This window comes from Balaenoptera acutorostrata, chromosome 18 (assembly GCF_949987535.1).
Source record: "Balaenoptera acutorostrata chromosome 18, mBalAcu1.1, whole genome shotgun sequence".
Taxonomy (NCBI): domain Eukaryota; kingdom Metazoa; phylum Chordata; class Mammalia; order Artiodactyla; family Balaenopteridae; genus Balaenoptera; species Balaenoptera acutorostrata.
In genome coordinates, this window is record NC_080081.1 from 11,373,929 (window position 1) to 11,393,777 (window position 19,849).

The 19,849-nt window shown below is 40.5% G+C and overlaps 2 protein-coding genes across 5 annotated transcripts in view; one reads left to right on the top strand and one right to left on the bottom strand.

Moving 5' to 3' along the window:
* The window catches only part of UBAC2 (UBA domain containing 2), a 170,085-nt gene that overhangs the window by 128,467 nt on the left and 21,769 nt on the right, over nucleotides 1-19,849 (bottom strand). For all 4 annotated transcript variants that reach the window (XM_007196817.2, XM_007196815.2, XM_007196816.2 and 1 more), the window contains exons 2-4: nucleotides 14,532-14,659; nucleotides 12,284-12,403; nucleotides 11,249-11,358 (exon numbers count right to left, since the gene is read on the bottom strand). In XM_007196817.2, coding sequence (XP_007196879.1) covers nucleotides 11,249-11,358; nucleotides 12,284-12,403; nucleotides 14,532-14,659 — 358 coding nt within the window. The remainder of the gene's footprint in view (nucleotides 1-11,248; nucleotides 11,359-12,283; nucleotides 12,404-14,531; nucleotides 14,660-19,849) is intronic.
* Nucleotides 2,137-6,491, top strand: GPR18 (G protein-coupled receptor 18). Its single transcript, XM_007196813.3, has 2 exons — nucleotides 2,137-2,248; nucleotides 5,452-6,491. Exon 2 carries the CDS (start codon nucleotides 5,486-5,488, stop codon nucleotides 6,479-6,481), a length of 996 nt encoding a protein of 331 aa, XP_007196875.2. The 5' UTR covers nucleotides 2,137-2,248; nucleotides 5,452-5,485; the 3' UTR covers nucleotides 6,482-6,491.

A 19,849-nucleotide genomic window follows, 5' to 3' on the forward strand; every position in this document is an offset into this window, starting at 1 on the left:
TCCCGTAAGGCTAAGACGGAGAGAAAGCCGGGACCCACCTTCAAGCTGTGCCCCTGGGTACCTCTCTCTGAGAGACTAGCAAGTCAGAAAAAAGAATCTCCCTGTGTACAAGGGGATTTGTCTTAATGAGATATATGCCTTCCCTGTACCTGTTGACTTCAGCAGCACAGAGAACACTAATCAATACTGAATTTTAAGGGCTTCCCTGGTGGCGCAGTGGTTGAGAATCTGCCTGCCAATGCAGGGGACACGGGTTCGAGCCCTGGTCTGGGAAGATCCCACATGCCGCAGAGCAACTAGGCCCGTGAGCCACAATTACTGAGCCTGCGCGTCTGGAGCCTGTGCTCCGCAACAAGAGAGGCCGCGATGGTGAGAGGCCTGCGCACGGCGATGAAGAGTGGTCCCCACTTGCCATAACTGGAGAAAGCCCTCGCACAGAAACGAAGACCCAACACAGCCAAAAATAAATAAAAATAAATAAATAAATAAATAAATAAATAAATAAATAAAAATTAAAAAAAAAAAATACTGAATTTTAGAAGACCTGTCACAGGCTATATGAAGTTAAGGCAATGAAAAGATTGGATCTGCAGATAAGAGGTTCCTATCTCCAAGTGAAATATCAAACTCCTATCCTGCATATGAAACATAACTCCATGTATAAAAAACTGATTACTGTAAAAAATAAAAAACAAACAAAAAAAAAAAACTGATTACTGTAATTCAGCAATGAGCAAATCATGTCTAGTGAATAAATCAGTGTAATCACCTCACAACGAGAAGTCTTTACAGCAGCTAGGGCAGAAAGGGGAGGGCACTGAACTTGGCACAGAAGAGACTGGGCCTGGTTGTCTGAGTTCTGCAGCAAGTCACTGGCCCTCTCTGGGCCTTGAATCCTCATTTACACAAGAAATAGTTGCTGTGGTTGTTGCTTGTGCTTCTAAAACCCATTACTCTGGCATTAACATAATCAAAAGTACTTTAATCACCAAAGGAAAGGATTTAAACAATTTATAAGTCACAGATTTACTACGGTTTTGTCTGAAGAAAAAAAAAAAAAGGAGCATGTGCCCTCAAACTGTCTTAAATTAAAAAACCAGTTAAGTTCATGTACCTTTTAAAGGCTGATAAATCACGCATAACCAAGTATAAAGATAATTAAAATTTTAGTACAAGCAAATGAAATTATGATTTTTTTTAAAAGAAAAGAGAAAGTAAAAACTTTAATGTAACTAGGCAGGCAGGCAATGACTGGGGTTGCTCACTTCCTTTTTCGTTGGTCTCACTTCCCTTCTTAGGTTAAAATACTCCTAATATGTAAATTATTCCACTAAAGACTTCCAAAGTTCTTAACAATTTGTAGGAATGTTTTTGCAAAAGGAATTACTTCTAGACTTCCATGTGACAGAAAAGGGATATGAAGCATTGGGGACTTAATAAATAAAGCAAACCAAATAGGTAAAGGTATATGCAAAGCAGAAGCAAATAATTGAGGGTCCCAAAATTTCTACCATTTAGAAATGGTTTAGCAGTAAAAAGTGGATATTCAATGATTTTAGGAACTTTGTAGTAAAGGGTTAACACTGTTTGGAAGTTACCTACTAGGTGCCAGGTTAGCTCTTGGACTTCTCTGGTTTAGAGTCCTCACAATCCTACCAGATGGGTATTATCTCTATTTTAGCACTATAGAAACTAAGCAGGAACAAAGGCTCAGAGTGCTTAAGTAACTAGACAAAGTCACACAGCTTAGAAACTAAGTTATACTATGAATTCCATTCAGTCAACATCAAATCTCATTCTCTTTCAACAGATGATGCAGACTTTAAGCACCAAAGTAAACAAACTGAAGACATTTTCTCCCTTCTGTATGATTCTCTTAAATATATGCCATCATTTCATAAGGAGCTTATGCTAAGCATGACTTCATAAACAAATCATTTGTGAAAGAGAAAAACCACATCCAGGGCAAAGTCATAAGTTGAAAAAGCCTTATTTCAGAGAGTACTTCCTGAAAGAGACAAAGCAGCAATTACAGCTGAACAAGTACCAACTCCTATACCGAGTATTATATTTGAAACAACTTTTTAAAGCAACGGAAGAACCTAAAACAAAAGAAATACAGCATTTCTTAAATATACCACTTCTAGAAAGAGCTATTTTAACACAAGCAACTCAAAGAAATCTCTTTTACAGAACTGGGTATACCGAGAAATGTTCCTCTCAAATACAGCCTTTTGATGGACAGGAGGTAAGTAGCATTTAATTAACTTCATCACAGATTATCAGAAATAATGCTGTACTTATTTACTAAATCTCAAAATCCTTGTTTTATTTTAATAATATATTACTGAAACTATGTTGGTGAAGGACCCTCAAATGGGATATACTGTCATCTTCCTACATTATTAACATGTTGTTTCATTTATTTTCAATACTGTTTTACATTAATAGTAAATGTAATTTTTTTCAACTTAAAGAAAATGTTGATACAATAAATCATAAATATCTTTAGGAGTCTTTGTCACCTGGTTTCAATTACATTGTTTCACAGAATGTACTTAAAGGCTTTTAAGAAAAGACTATAGCTAATCATGGAATCTAAAGCTTTTAAAATGCTGACTTAAAAGCCAATCACTTTTCAATATTTATCCAAAAATTTATCTGTGTGTACAGAGTACAACCTGTATGGTAATGCCTTTAAAACACATGCATCACACATATTTTAGTTAACCTTAAGCAAATGAACACAACTGTTGGTGACATAAAGTCAGCTTGAACCCAATGAGGGGAAAAAGATTTACTCAAAAATGGTTTGTAAGTAAGGAATTTCTGTGACAAAATTCGGGAATAAGGATGGGTGGAGGGAGTTCTGATACAAAAGAAAAAAGGATACAAAATGTCATTTACATTACAATTTTTACTATTTAAAAATTCATGGAAAGTTAAAAATGAGTCAAGTCTCTAAGATTATTTTCCTTTGTATGATAATACTAGAGAGTTAATTTTTCTATGTAGTATTTTTCTCATTTTATAGAAATTAATATTCTAGTCAACACAATATTTGGAAATTTTAATAAATACAGGCTTTTAAATATATAGAATTCTACTCCAAAATCATATTTAACCTAAATATTTGGCAAACTCGCTACAGTCAGGAAGGTAGGAAGGGAAGAAAGGAGGGAGAAGAAAACAAATTCATACCTTGTGTTTGTCCTCAGCAACTGCTCAAATTAATTTTAAATTACAGCCCATGATGCTACTACCAGATGGCTAACCTCCCCCAGTTTTCACTAAAGAGAGACTCAGGGCTGAATGAGAGACAGACCATTCTGCAAAGTGACATTTTTGAGGGAAACTTTTCTTACACCTCCATATTTCAAGGAGGATGCCACAAGGTTCCATCTCTGTGTAGCGAGTCTATTTTTAAAATCACTGTTGTTGATGTTATATCGTGGGTGATAGAAGTTTCCCACTGAGGGGGTCACAGCTAAACTCCTTTCCAGTAGAAATGGGCATTTGGGGGGGGGTGGAAATTAGTTTCTGCAAACACATAAAGTTACTGAGTGACTTCTTACTAATAACTATTTGTCTTTGAGATTCCTTTTTTTTTTATAAATTTATTTATTTATTTATTTATTTATGGCTGTGTTGGGTCTTCGTTTCTGTGCGAGGGCTTTCTCTAGTTGCGGCAAGCGGGGGCCACTCTTCATTGCGGTGCGTGGGCCTCTCACTATCGCGGCCTCTCTTGTTGCGGAGCACAGGCTCCAGACGCACAGGCTCAGTAATTGTGGCTCACAGGCCCAGTTGCTCCGCGGCATGTGGGATCTTCCCAGACCAGGGCTCGAACCCGTGTCCCCTGCATTGGCAGGCAGATTCTTAACCACTGCGCCACCAGGGAAGCCCAAGAGATTCCTTTTTTAAAGTTAAATTTGACAAATAATACTTACGCTTCTGGATCTCGGTAGAGTGAGGGCGTGAAAGCTACTATACTAGCAATATCTTATTCTCAAGGTGTTGCTCTCCGTGCACCACTGCAGCAGTGTAATCAGCTTCTGGGGCACTGTTAAACACCATCTGGAAGACTCAGCATTAGGCACTCCCAACTGTGCATTAAAAACTAGCCCATCTATTGTTTTAAGAGCCAAGTTCTTATGGGACTTCCCTGGCAGTCCAGGGGTTAAGACTCTGCGCTCCCAGTGCATGGGGTACGGGTTCGATCCCTGGTTGGGGAACTAAGATCCCTCATGCCGCAAGGTGTGGCCAAAAAAAAAACAGAGAGAGTAAAGTTCTTGATCTGTATACCATGGCACAAGACACTGCTGTTTCTAGACCTATGATAATCTAGAGAGAACATAATGCTATGAAGAAGTGTTTGCCACTTAAAAAAAAAAAAAGGTTTAATGGCCAATTAAGCAAGCCTTCATTGACAAACTAGAGAGTGCCTGCTGTGGGTTACCCTGCCAAAGTTTCCTTCCTTCACTTATCCATCAATTCAGCAAATATTACTTACTGAGTATCTACTATGTACTCACCAGGCAGTGGGGATTTAGCAGTAAAAAGGAAAAGTTCCTGCTCTCAAATGAGAATTACTGTGAATATTCAGTAAGCACCAGTTATATGGTTTCTTTATTAGTTTTCTAATACATAATTTATATATTAAAATTATATTTAATGAGTAAAAATTCATTATTTGGACATTACTAATCTGGGTCACCAAATATTTAAACAGAATGAAGATGATAAAAAGTGGCAAACTAGGGGCTTCCCTGGTGGCGCAGTGGTTGAGAATCTGCCTGCTAATGCAGGGGACACGGGTTCGAGCCCTGGTCTGGGAAGATCCCACATGCCGCGGAGCGGCTGGGCCCGTGAGCCACAATTGCTGAGCCTGCGCGTCTGGAGCCTGTGCCCCGCAGCGGGAGGGGCCGCGATGGAGAGAGGCCCGCGCACCGCGATGAAGAGCGGTCCCCGCACCGCGATGAAGAGCGGTCCCCGCACCGCGATGAAGAGTGGCCCCCGCTTGCCGCAACTGGAGAAAGCCCTCGCACGAACCGAAGACCCAATACAGACAAAAAAAAAAAAAAAAAAAGTGGCAAACTATCAATACTTTCTAAGATTCAAAATTCAGAATGGTCTTTCCCCAATTAGTCCCAACAAAGGATACCTATCATAGGCACAACTGCTACCCAATTTCACACTACAGAGAGAAAATAAATACATTTGCCAGTGCATTATGACACACCAGACCATCTTAATACACTAATATTTAGTACATATTAGTAATAATACCTAGGGAGTGTATTTCTTAATAAATACTAAGACACATATATTGACTCTGACATAAAATACTGTCAAAATTAAAATCCACTGATATGCCAAGTCGAGTGTGAGAATGTTAAGCATTTATTTTTTCAACAAAGAGTTTTATTCCTCCTATTCTTAACTATTTTACAGTTTCTAAGTGTCATGCTCACCAACAAGCTATAAGATGACCACCCCTCACAATCAAGCTCAACCTGGCCCTTCTATCGACCCATATCCAGACGAATACAAAATAGCAGCCCTTGTCTTCTACAGCTGCATCTTCATAACTGGCTTATTTGTTAATGTCACCGCCTTATGGGTTTTCAGTTGTACCACCAAGAAGAGAACCACTGTAACCATCTATATGATGAATGTGGCACTACTGGACTTGATATTTATAATGAGCTTACCCTTTCGAATGTTTTATTACGCAAAAGGTGAATGGCCGTTTGGAGAGTACTTCTGCCAGATTCTTGGGGCTCTCACGGTGTTTTATCCAAGTATTGCTCTATGGCTTCTTGCTTTCATTAGTGCCGACAGATACATGGCCATTGTACAGCCGAAATATGCCAAGGAACTTAAAAACACATGCAAGGCCGTGCTAGCATGTGTGGGAGTCTGGATAATGACCCTGACAACCACCATCCCACTCCTACTGCTCTATGAAGACCCAGATAAAGCCTCCACCCCTGCCACCTGCCTCAAGATTTCTGACATCATCTACTTAAAAGCTATTAATGCGCTGAACTTCACTCGACTGATTTTCTTTTTCTTGATTCCTCTGTTCATCATGATTGGGTGCTACTTAGTCATTATTCATAGTCTCCTTCACGGTAAGACATCTAAGCTGAAGCCAAAAGTCAAGGAGAAGTCTATACGGATCATTATCACGCTCATGGTGCAGGTGCTCGTCTGCTTCATGCCTTTCCACATCTGCTTTGCTTTCCTGATGCTGGGAGGGGATGAGAACAGCTACAACCCCTGGGGAGCCTTCACCACCTTCCTCATGAACCTCAGCACCTGTCTGGATGTGATTCTCTACTACATTGTTTCAAAACAATTTCAGGCTCGAGTCATTAGTGTCATGTTATACCGCAATTATCTTCGGAGTGTGCGCAGAAAGAGCTTCCGCTCAGGTAGCTTACGGTCCCTAAGCAACATAAACAGTGAAATGTTATGAACGGTCATTGTTTGTCTTCGATCTCTTTAAATTCACTTTACTAACTTAGGGTCAGTGAATATTCTGTATGATATCATCAAGTCCCTTCTCTCCCGAAAAAAAATAATAAACTTTAAGAACTCTTCCTCCTTTGTGAGATCTTATTACTGTGACAGCATAATTAAATATACTGAAGTATTTTAATAAATTCATTATTTTTATCTTTAAAACCTGTATAAAACATTTTCATGAATTACTGGGAGAAAAGCATCCAATTCGTGTTTCATATTCAAGCCTTATCTAAATACATAGTTGACTTTTTGGATTTAATTCTATGTGCAAGTGAGTCATGATGTCAATCAGGTCAGCAGGCAAAATAATGGAGCTATTGTTTTTTGTTTTTTTTTTAATTAATTAATTTATTTATTTATTTATTTATGGCTGTGTTGGGTCTTCGTTTCTGTGCCAGGGCTTTCTCTAGTTGTGGCAAGCAGGGGCCACTCTTCATCGCGGTGCACGGGCCTCTCACTGTCGCGGCCTCTCTTGTTGCGGAGCACAAGCTCCAGACGCGCAGGCTCAGCAGTTGTGGCTCACGGGCCCAGCCGCTCCACGGCACGCGGGATCCTCCCAGACCAGGGCTCAAACCCGTGTGCCCTGCATTGGCAGGCAGATTCTCAACCACTGCGCCACCAGGGAAGCCCCGGAGCTATTGTTTGAAATAATTTGACTGAATTATTTTCCAGCTAGATGCAGCTCCCTTTGGTCTAATTTATACTCAGAATTGGTGGTCTAAATCCAGTACTCTGTATTTTAAACACCAAACTTCCATGATTCCTACACAAACAACTATGTTCAACTCATCACTGTTACTGCTGCAGAGCAAAATTTGCAGAAGCAAAAAGCACCTGCGGGTGCTGTAAAGGCCATTGCCATCAGCCCCCACCTACTCTAAATTCATTTCCCTTTGGAAACAGACTACAGTCATTCAATAAACACTTACTGAGAGCCGAGTATGCACCAGACTCTACTTGAGACTAGTGGGGCGGACTTCCCTGGTGGCGTAGTAGTTAAGAATCTGCCTGCCAATGCAGGGGACAAGGGATTGAGCCCTGGTCCGGGAAGATCCCACATGCTGCGGAGCAACTAAGCCCGTGAGCCACAACTACTGAGCCTGTGCTCTAGAACCCGCGAGCCACAACTACTGAAGTCCGTGGGCCTAGAGCCCATGCTCCGCAACAAGAGAAGCCACCGCAATGAGAAGCCCGCGCACCACAACGAAGACCCGATGCAGCCAAAAACAAATAAATAAAATAAATAAATTTATTTTAAAAAAAGGACAATTAATCCTGCCAAAGGGCAACAGGGTGCAGAAAGAAAACCAGTAGGTACGAGAATACAAATACATAGCATGTTAAGAAAGCTGAATGAGGGCTTCCCTGGTGGCGCAGTGGTTGAGAATCTGCCTGCTAATGCAGGAGACAAGGGTTCGAGCCCTGGTCTGGGAAGATCCCACATGCCGCGGAGCAACTGGGCCCGTGAGCCACAACTACTGAGCCTGCGCGTCTGGAGCCTGTGCCCCGCAACGGGAGGGGCCGCGATAGTGAAAGGCCCGCGCACCGCGATGAAGAGCGGTCCCCGCACCGCGATGAAGAGTGGCCCCCACTTGCCGCAACTAGAGAAAGCCCTCGCACGAACCGAAGACCCAGCACAGCCAAAAATAAATAAATAAATAAATAAATAAAAAATTAAAAAAAAAGAAAGCTGAATGACTGACGGGGGAGTGGCTTGAAACACTGGATTGGGGTCAGATTATGAGGGCTTTGAAGGGAAAGAAAAAAACAACAATATATGGGGTGGGGAGGCTGCTACTGCTAGGATGTCTGCATCGGTGACCTTACTTAGCTTCCTCCACTGCCCTGCGAATTACAGAGTATGAGCCCCAATTTACAGATGAGGGAAGTTGAGAGAAGTAACTTGCTCAAGATGACACACAAATAATACACGGCAGAGCTGGAATCTCAGGTAAATCTGGTCTATGTGATGGCAAAGCCTAAGCCATCCGTACTATTCTAGACTGCCCTGATGCCACCTTGAAGAAGTTTGATTTTTATTCTGAAGAAAATAAGGATTTAGAGGTTTTTAAAAGGAAGATTAGCATGGTCAAACGTATTTTAGAAAGATAACTTCTGAAAACATTGCATGAAATACTTTGGAATTGATAGGAAGACTAGTTGGAGAATTACTGCAAAAATCTAGGCAAGAAAAGATTAGTTAAGACTGGGATAATGACAGAAGGAGTCAAGGAGATGCGATGAAGAGCTGACTTATATAGGACTTCGAATAAATAAGAGTCGGTGCCCTACTCCACCGATGAGAAGAGGGAAAGATTTCCAGCTTGGATGACTGAGTATATGAAAATGCCATTAATTAAAATAAGGAGTACAGAAGGAGGAGGAGATAAGCATGCAAAAAGAGAGGTGATCAGAGGAGGTAAAGCTTCTGAACATGATGAATTTTCTTTGAGTCTTAGAAGTCACTAGGAAATATGACTGAAGAAAGATCAAGAAAGCAATATGGACTGGAAATAGAGAGCTGGGAAACAAACAACAGATGCTAACTGTAGTTGAAGCCATGGGGGTAGATGCGATAGCACAGAGAAAGCACCTGGAGTAAGCCTGAGAAAGGAGCTGCAAAGAGTAAAGAAGGTCAAAGAGGACCAGGAGAGAGTAGTGTGCTAGGATTCAGGCGAGCAGGTTATTTCATGAAATAATGGGATGTCAAAAGCATCTAATGTGCTACTGAAAGGTCAGATAAGACAAGTGAAAATAAGCCATTGGCTTCAGAAATTAGTTGGTTACTGGTGACCTTTATAAGAGAAGTTTTAATAGTGGTGAGGTTAAAAAAGAGAGAGAGAATTAAATAGGAAGTGAAGAATTGTAGGAAGTGCAGGTAAACTTGGCATTGATGAGAAAGAAAAAGGTAACGACATTATGTGGAAAACACTGCAAATTATAAAACACATTGACTAAAAAAGGTTTCCTCTCCTGAGTTTTTGAAGCTTTGCTACCATCAAATAAAAGATATATTTACAAAATGCAAAGTTTATTGAAGTAAAGATTTATGTTCCAAGAAGTCTATGTTTGAGAATGCGTCAAGATTCAAAAAAGTCATACTATAATGTTTCATGATTTAAAAGGAAAGAGAAAGAGAAATATATTCTCATTCAGGTGATGTCTGAATTAACATTCACACTGTCTTTCAAAGGGGATCCTATAACTTTTGAATTTACTCAAATTTGCAATTCTTGCTACTAGCTAAGATTTAAACAGGTAAAAGCCTTCTGGCCTTAAGAATTAGTAAAAACATTGTCACCAACTTCAAAATTGCATCAATCTTCCTTATGTGTACCAGTCACAATTCCATAAAGAAGTAAGTGTCATTCATTCAAAGAAATAACTGTCATTCAACTCTTACGTGCAATAGAAAAAAAAAAGTCATCACACAAGGGGACGATGTAAATAAGAATTAAAAGCTATGTTACTACCCATCCACTAAATTTATCCTAACACAGACATACACAACACACATAACCCTTCTACGACTCAGTAGGCCTTATAAGAACCAAAAAGAATTGGCCTCAATGAGAAATGTTTGGGGAAAACTAATGATTTAGTAATGCTACTTCTTTTCTGAATCAACATGGAATCATTCCTAATGAATACACTATTTACCACAATAGCAGAATAGTCAACTTAAACTTCTTAGTCTAACTGCAATTACAACCAGTAAAACTCAAAAACTGCATAATTATGACACAGAACTTTATGTGTCTCCATTAAAATATTATTCAGAATCATACATTATTAAGACAACTAAACATCAATACTCATGCCAATAATTCAGTAAATCCCATGAAGGGCAGCTATTACCATAAATACTAACAATGTAAGTGTGAGAGCTATAAGATCACTAACTGTATTTTAAAAATAGAGATCCAAAGTGAATCTAAATCAAGGTACTTGCAATAGCCTAATAGTTCTCAAAAATATATAGTGAAAATTAAAATAAGGCTGAAGTTAGTACACACAAATTTTAAATATATGTTACCATTATTTTATAGTATCTCATCTCTTAAAAACAGTCTCAGAAACTTAATTCAGAGATGCTTTAAAGGCATTTATATGTGCTAACAACTCTGCTCCTAAATGCCAATTATTTCATAAACTAATACATGTTTTCTCATTTTGTTTTTAAAGAAGACCAACACAATATGAAAGCACAGACACTCTATGAGTTAGGTTGCCCACTGCAGATTGGCTACAAAGTTATAACCTATATACTGATTTTCTTTTACCTTTGGTGGAAATATATAAACAGTATCATTTAAAAAAAGCATCATTCTTCAGAAGCTTAACTTTAGACAAATAAATTTTGTTTCCTAATCTAATTAATTAAATTTTGTATTTTTATGTTTAATTAGTTAACAAAGTTACAAAGACAAAATTTCACTATGAAAACACAATTCTATCTTCAGGACCAGAACAGAAAATTCATTAAGAATTCTCTAAAATATGAGATTTGAAAGCTGAAAAAAAGAGTGAGTGTAAAACAGATTCTGTTTCAAGAACATAATGAAAATGTTAAGTACACACTGGAATTTTTACATATAAAATCAATTTTACTATATCTAAAAGTTTAAAATATTCTCTTACTGACTTTCATAGATAATAATGCTTTAAGTCAGATTTAAGTAGTTATGAATTAAGCTAATATTTGAGAGCTACTTACAATCCAGAAGGCAAATTCCTGGCTGCAGTGATACCAAAGGAATACCACACAGCTTCAACGAGGATGAAGTCACCCACTGCTGACAAAATCCAGGAACCCAGCAGAAAGGACTAAAAATAAAACAGGAAGAACATTATAGAGAGGAGTCTTCTAAAAATAAACTAACATTTATTTAATTAGAACCAGCTCAGGTATATATATATTTTTTAAAGTTTGTTTTTGTTTGAGTAGACTTTTCAAAGTGAGGGAGTAAAACCATATTGGTCAAATGTATTAACTTCCATAATTTCTAAGTATGTTGAAGAAAAGATATTTATAGCATGACTTATTTTTACAACTAATACACAAACCATTAAGCAAAATAAGTGATTAGAATTTTATTAAAATAAAAATCCTTATTAAAATGGTTATTGCTGGGCTTCCCTGGTGGCGCAGTAGTTGGGAATCTGCCTGCCAATGCAGGGGACACGGGTTCGAGCCCTGGTCCGGGAGGATACCACATGCGCGGAGCAGCTGGGCCCGTGCGCCACAACTGCTGAGCCTGCGCTCTGGAGCCCGTGCGCCACAACTGCTGAGCCTGCCCTCTGGAGCCCGTGCGCCACAGCTGCTGAGCCTGCGCTCTGGAGCCCGTGAGCCAGAAGTACTGAAGCTTGCGTGACTGGAGCCCGTGCTCCGCAGCAAGAGAGGCCACCGCACCGCAACGAAGAGTGGCTCCCACTCGCCGCAACTAGAGAAAGCCCGCGCGCAGCAACAAAGACTCAGTGCAGCCAAAAAAAAAAAAAAAAGGGTTATTGCCCACTCACACTGATATTATTATCTATTATCATCATTATTATTTTATTATGCTAATGGCTTAAATTTAAATTTTTTCTTTGGTTAATGTCCATGTTCCAAATCAGACAGAAGATCATGTAATAAAAAGATAATTGCTAACGAAACACCAAGCTTAACAAAATAAAACTATTTAAAAACAAGAAAACAGAAACATTTTTTTCTACAACCTAAGTAGCAAAGGGAAAATACATAAAAACTTACTGCAAATTTTCTGCTTCCATATCTTCTTTCAAATATCCTAAAATTATAAATAAGCAGACTACTGCAGAAAGTATCTTTCAAATCAAGGCAAATTATTCTTCCACAAATCAACCTCCAAATCTAGATGGGGATTTAAAAAAGAATAACAAATAAGAGTAAGATTTGTTCAGGTCTCTTCCTTAGCAAATTTATTACGTTTACTTTATACTGCTTATTTTTAATACTCTAAGCTCAGATTCCCCAAGGTAGAACTGAAACTCTCCGTATCTCTGTAGCAGCTCTTAGAAATGCACACTGGGGGCTCCTTAAGAGGTTCTAGCAGGAGAGCGTGGCTATTTGCACCCCTAGACAGAGGGTGATTGTCCTCCATCCAGGCAGGTCCCACCTCTAGAGCACAGATGCCCACAAAGTGGTGCAGGAGAAGGGGACTGTTGCCAACTTAGCCAGATGAACCAAATTAACCCCCCAACAGAAAGGTACCAACTCAGGGCCACAGGGCCCTGACATTCCCTTACAGCAGTGGTTCTCAGGGCTGGCCATATGCTAGAATCCCTTGGGGATCTTTCTAAAAAAGTACACCAATGCCCGGGCCCCATCACTAGGCTCCCTGACTCAGTTGGTCTAGGGTGAGGTCTTGGCATCAAAAAAAGAAAACAGTTTATGTAGGTGATTCTACTGTGCAGACAGGATTAAGAATCATTGTATTACAGCAACTGAAATCATACTGGAGCTCTACTATATTCCAACAGAAAGCAGTAGTATGGATAAATAACTGAATCACAGGAACTTGGCAAAGCCCACCTAAGCAATGGCATTAATGACATCCCTATGAAGAAAAGGTGTGAGTGCTCAAGAATGGATTATCATGCTTAAAATGGCTAATCAAGTATTTAGCAAAGAAAAGGTGGCAGGTTATAACCATAATTTGCACTAACACTCTCTGATATTGTGATTTATAATAAGAAATATATTTTGGTCTTTGCCCATTGGAATTTCCAAAGTGAAGAAAGCTATAATGGTGTCTTTTGTCATGTTAATGAGGTGACTTTTGGAAGCACCTAAGAATGGGGGCTGGCTTCCAGGGGAACCAACCTTGTGATTAGAAGGTCTGAACTTTCAGTCCCACACCCTGACCTCCGGGGAGGGAGAGGGGCTGGAGGGTGGATCAACTGCCAATGGCCAGTGTTAATCAATCCTGCCTCTGTAATGAATCTCCACAAAACCCCAAAAGGACAGGGTTCTGAGAGCTTCCTGGGTGATGAACATGCGAAGATCTGAGGAGAGTGGGGCTCTGCACCCTTTCCCCTTACCTTGCCCTATGCATCTCTTCCATCTGGATGCTCATCTATATCCTTTAATAATAAACTGCTAATCCAGTACATAAAATGTTTCTCTGAGTTCTGTGAACTGTTCTAGCAAATTAATTGAGCCCAGGGAGGGGGTCGTGGGAACTCTGATTTACAGCCATTCGGTCAGAAGTACAGGTAACCACCCGGGCTGGTGACTGGCATCTGAAGTGCGAGCGCAGTGGGCAGTCCTGTGGGACTGAGCCCTAACCCTGTGGAATCTGATGCTCGCTGGGAAGATGGCGTCAGAACTGAGTTCAACTGTTCACCAAGTTGGTGTCTGAGAATTGCTTATTGCTGGTGTGGGGAAATCCCTGCCAAGTTGGAAATGGTACCGGGATACCCCTTTTGCACTCCACCTCACAGACAAGAGCCAGCACCAGCATTTTTCATGCGATCAACCCATAAATCTCGAAAGCCATAGACTTCTGCTCTTCCCAGCAGCAAAAACCCAAGAGAATTTTCCTACTTGGTTTAACCACCACTATAAAAGTAATTCACAGACTCCCAATCTATTAGAGCTGAGAGAGCTTAGCTCCTCTAATAGATATTCAAATTGAGGCAAGTTTTTGAAAATGTTAAGTATGCATACTAATCATACAAAAAACAGATTTAACATTGTTTAATTCTCTTGAAATTAAAAATTGCATTTCCATGAGTAAAAACTGAAGCTGAAAAGAGATGTGTAAAAGGAAATACTGCAACTGCTTCATTATAATCTGCTTTGCTGAAATTATCAATAAATACAACTAGAGAAGTTACTTGTTAGTGGAATATTAATAATAAATAATATTTCTGACAAATTTAGAGGCTTTGAGAGACTAAGAATGGCAGGAAGGAAGGCAAATCAAAGAAGAAGGCCTGCCTTCTCCCCTCCCAGAGGCCAGTGGAGCGGAGCTCACCTGGAAGTCGTCCTTGACTGCCTGGAGGTCGTACACAAAGAACCTCTGACAGTGTGGAAGGAGGAGGGCCAGCAGGAGGGACAGGGCACTGGGGACCAGTAAAAGACCCTTGGACACAGGTGCTTTGTCTGGAGGGAAAAACAAAACTGCTTTCAGAATGACTGTCCCTAAGATTTGAAAAACCACACGAGTGAAAAGCAAGAGAATTCACTTCTTTTGAATTAGAATGAAGACAAAGTTCACACACTCTGGACTTTAATTCTTATTAACATATATTTTCAGAACATCTTCCTGCAGAGGTAAGTGATCAAAGGGCACTGGAAAGCAAGTGAAATCGGCTGACGGGGGCTTCCCTGTCATCTGGCTCTCATACGAGACCAAACCAGGTTTACTTCCATGGAATACCTTTTAGAAGACGGTCACCAAAGTATAGAGAAATAGACAGAGGAGTACGTTTTCTATGAAGCTGACCAGTTAGCGCCTGAGCATGACTGGGATTCACGTACATAAACATTTACTTTAAGAAATTTAAGAAGCGGTTAAAAGCGCTAACACTGCTGCCTGCAGTGGTCTGCTGAGATTTTCCACCACGGGCACCCTGGAGCCTTGTCTAAATCTCACGCAGCCTTCAAACAACAGCTCAGTTTCCACTTCCTTACATCAGTCTCTCCCATTTTAGCCTGAGGGGCTCTTCCCCCAACCTGCATCCCCATTTCCAGGTACTAGTTGAGGAGTCAGGGTCTGGAACCTGTTTTGCCTTCCCGACTACATTAAAGATGCCCGAGGGAGGCCACCTGCCTTCTCTTCTCTATGTTGGCCATAAAGCCTAGCACAGCTCCTTGAGGGCATGAAATGTCCAGATCATCAACAGGCAAGACCACAGGAAAGCATCACGGACATTTTCAGACAGAGACATTCTCAGATTGTGTGAGGTGCACTTCAATGGGGAGTGAATCTACCAGTTACGGTTGGTAGTGCGGTTACTGCACTTGTTTGCGTACATAAAAATAGTCCAACTACTTCCTCTCTGGTAAGGTCTTACAAACAGCTAAACTGGAACCATCGGTAAAGTGGCTGCATACTGTCTTCACGACCAAGATGCAATCAAGGCTCCAGGGAATCTACGAGCTAACGGAGCTCCCCGCCCCCCAGAAAACGGAGTCCCCACCACCTCGTACCCCAAACGTACTGCAAAGCACCGTGGTTGTGAGCCTGACCAACCTAAATCCTAACGCGAGCAATTTCAGCCTGTTTTCCTCACCTGTAAAATGAAGATAAGAGACGCTACCTCAAGAGTGTTATGAGAAGTAAATAAAGAATGAATATAGGGAAAACTGCTCCAACCACCGCAATCACCACCCCAGGAGAATGGGCCTCCTTGGTTAAAGGCAAGCTCCTCCCTTATTATTCCGACAGGATCGAAGACGGAGCAGAAGTGACAGAGGTGCACCTTGAAGGTTTCCTCCTTCAACTTGGACTTCATCGATCCTTGTGAAATGGGTCCCATCATTTATTCATTCCTGCCTCTTCCTTGCTGCCTGCAAGATTCCACTGTAGGTTCATGGTCTCAAATCTCAAACTGACACTCTCCACTGACCAGCAATGCTACTGCTCTTCTCTAGTAAGTGTGCTCTCTCCTCAAACCTTCCTGCTCCACACTCCCAATGGCTTACATGTCACCATATGAATAAATGAATGGTTTGCTTTGGTATTCTCACTCATATCTCTACAATTAATAAGCACCTACTACTGCAGACCATGCATTATCCTAGGTCCTGCGGTACAGCAGCAAATGATGGACAAAGTCCCTCCCTTTGTGGTACGTACAGTCTAGACAGCAGAGAAAAGAAAATACACAAAGCAAGGTAAATATCATGTCAGATACAAATAAATGCTATAGAAAAATTAAGCAGGGTAAAGAGCGAGGCTGTGTTACCCACCATGGATTCCCTGCTCTCTTTCCAGATAAAAGATAGGATTGCTACCCACCCACACCTGCCCCTAACTGAAGTGGCATATGGCAATGTGACTTGCTTTGTCCAAGTCAACATAATAGATGTCACTTCCAGGCAAATATTGGAGAGCCAGTGAATGGCCTTTCCCTCGGCCAATGCTCAAGATGGTGGCTATGCTATGAGCCGGACGCCAGAGTTCAAGACAATACGGAACAGGCCCTGCCAGGCAACTTACAATGGAGGGACGCCAGCAGTAAGAAACAAACCTTGTCGTTTCAGGTCCCTGACATTTTAGAGCTGTTTGCTACTGCAGCATAACTAGCCTATCCTGGTTTAGGGGAAAACATAGTGCTAGTGGGCAAAGAAGGGTGCTCTTTTTCATAGAGTGATTAGAAGGCCCTCCAACAAGGTGAAATTTGAGCAGACACCTGAGGATGTGGGCCTTGCAGATATCTGGGGAGCAGTATTCTCGGCAGGGAAAAGAGCAAGTCCAAGTGCTGTAAGACAGGAACACACTCAATACGATCAAGAAACAGTAAGGCTGCCAAGGCAGCTAACAGCAGAAGAAGCGAAAAGCAGAGAGGCAGGATATAAGGTCAAAGAAGTCGAGGAGCAAACAGTGTAGAACCCTATAGGCCATAAGGACTTAACCTTTCCTCTGAGAGTGACAGGATGCTCTTGGGGACGTTAAGGAGAGGTATAACATGATCAGACATGTTTTCTAAGGATCGCTTTGGTTGCTAAATTGAGAAGAGATTACAGGAAGGCAAGCATAGAAGAAAGGAGACCAGTTAGGAGGCTATCATAATAATCCAGACAAAAGATGATGATGGCCTGGACCAGGGTGGTTTGGGTGGGGGTAGTGAGAGTGCTCAGAACTGGGGTATGTTTGGAAGGTACAGCAGGCAGGATTTGCTGGCTAACTGGGTATAATGTATGGGCAAATGGAGAAATCAAAGATGACCCAAAGTTTTTGTTGCGAGCCAGCAGAACTGTTGCCAGTTCCTAAGATGGAAAATTCTGTCACCCTCGCCCTTACCATGCCTACAAGATCTGGGCCCACCTTGCAAACTGTTCCCTAACCCCCATCTCCACCCCCCACCTCCTAGGGCTCTACCCTTTATACCAATGCTGCTCAAAGTAACTAGCCCACAAGCTGTTATCAGTCCAGAGTGAGAACAGAATGTGAACCAACACACTATGTCCTGCAGGGAGGAAGTCCTGCTATGAAAAAAATATCACCTGTACTGAACACGTGCTCTGCTCAAATGTCACCTTATCTGTGGATACCCCATGTAATTCTCTATCCCCTTTGTTCTGGTTTATTTTTTCACAGCACTTATCAACAACTGACTTATTAATAGTGATTCACCAAATCTATGATTCAAACTGACTGTAAGATATACCATTATTTTAGGTGTTACTAAAAAAGAAACACTGTCAAATAATTCTAAGATGGCATCAGCTGTAAAGTGCAACCCAATATTAGAAACACTAAAATGTGAAAAAATGCAATTTGGAATCAAGAAATACATTTCTCTGTGTATTGTCCATCTCCCCATCCTCAGTCCCCACTAGAATATAAGCCTCTTGAAGGCAACAATTTTGTCTGTGTATGTTCACTGCTGCAGTATCCCTCATGCCTATAACAGGATCAGGTCCATAAAGGCAGTCAACAAGTGTTTATCTAATGAAAGGTGACTGATATATAAGAGATGCTCAATAAATACTGGTGAAAGCAACCCAAGCATCCATTGATGGATAAGTGGATAAACAAAATGTGGTATATCCATACAGTGGAATACAATGAATTATATTCAGTCTTTAAAAGGAAGGAAATTCTCACATGCTACATCATGGATAAACTTTTTGGACATTATGCTGAAGGAATAAGCGAGACACAAAACGATAAATACTGTATGATTCCATTTCTATGAGGTACCTAAGGAGTCAAATTCAGAGACAGGAAATAGAAAGGTGGTTTCGAGGGGCTGGGGGGAGAGAAGAATAGGGAGCTGTTTAATGGGTATAGAGTTTCAGTTTTGCAAGATGAAAGAGTTCTAGCGACAAATGCACAACAATGTGAATGTGCTTAATGCCATGGAACCATACACTTAAAAATGGTTAAGATGGCAAACTTATGTTATGTGTATTTTACCACAATTAAAAATAAAGACTAAAAATAAATAAAATATTTACTGAATTAATAACAGATCCTATTTATACAACCATTTTAATTCTGTCTAGGACTAAACCCCTAAAAATACAGACCTGATTACTTAACTCAGATAACACTACCATTAAGTCCTCCTCTTAAGATGAACAAAAATCAGATCCCAAAAACCTATGAGGAAAGTAACAGATAATATACAATGGTCCAAGAAGTCCCACATCAGAGGACAAGTATACAGTATTACTATGGACAGCAGGATTTACCAATTAACTCAAGATCTGTACATTTCACCATACGAAGTTTACCGCAAAACAAAAAAAGAACTTTAAATGATTATTAAATTCTAGTTAACAACATGTATGCTTAAGTGTTTAGAGATAAAGTGACTACAACTTACTTTGAAATCCACCAAAAAATAAGACAAACTGATGAAACAGAGAACGGATATTTAATAAAGCAAATATGTAAAATGTTAATTGCAGAATCTAGGTGGTAGGTATATGGTGTTCATTACACTATTCTTCAACTGTGGAGGTGGGCACATAGTGGATCACAGAATATGAGAGCTAAGACTTCAAAATACACGAAGCAAAAACTTACAGAAACAGATAAATCCACAAATATAGTAGGAATCTTCAGCACTCCTCTCTCAGTAATCAATAACACAAGTAGACAGAAAATCAGTGTCACGGACTGAAATGTCCCCCGCCCTCCTCCAGATTCATAATGTTGAAGCCCTGACCCCCAATTCGACTGTATTTGGAGATAGGGTCTTTAAAGAGGTAGTTTAAGGTTAAATGAGGTCACAAAGGTGGGGCCCTAATCCAATCTGTTCTTACTGGAGAAGGAAGTGGCACCAGGGATGCACACATACAGAGGAAAGACCATGTGAACACACAGGGAGAAGACGGCCATCTACAAGCCAAGGAGAAAGGCCTCAGGAAAAACCAAACTTGCCAATGCTTTGCTCTTGGACTTCCAGCCTCCTGACCTGTGAGAAGATAAACTTCTGTTGTTTAAGCCAGCCACCCATGCTGTAATACGTTGTCATATCAATCAGTAAGAATATAGAAGACTGGAAAAACAATATCAGTCAATTTGACCTGATTGACATTTATAGTATACTCCACCCAACAACAAAAAATTACACATTTTTTTTCAAATGGATAAGGAACATTCCCCAAGATAGA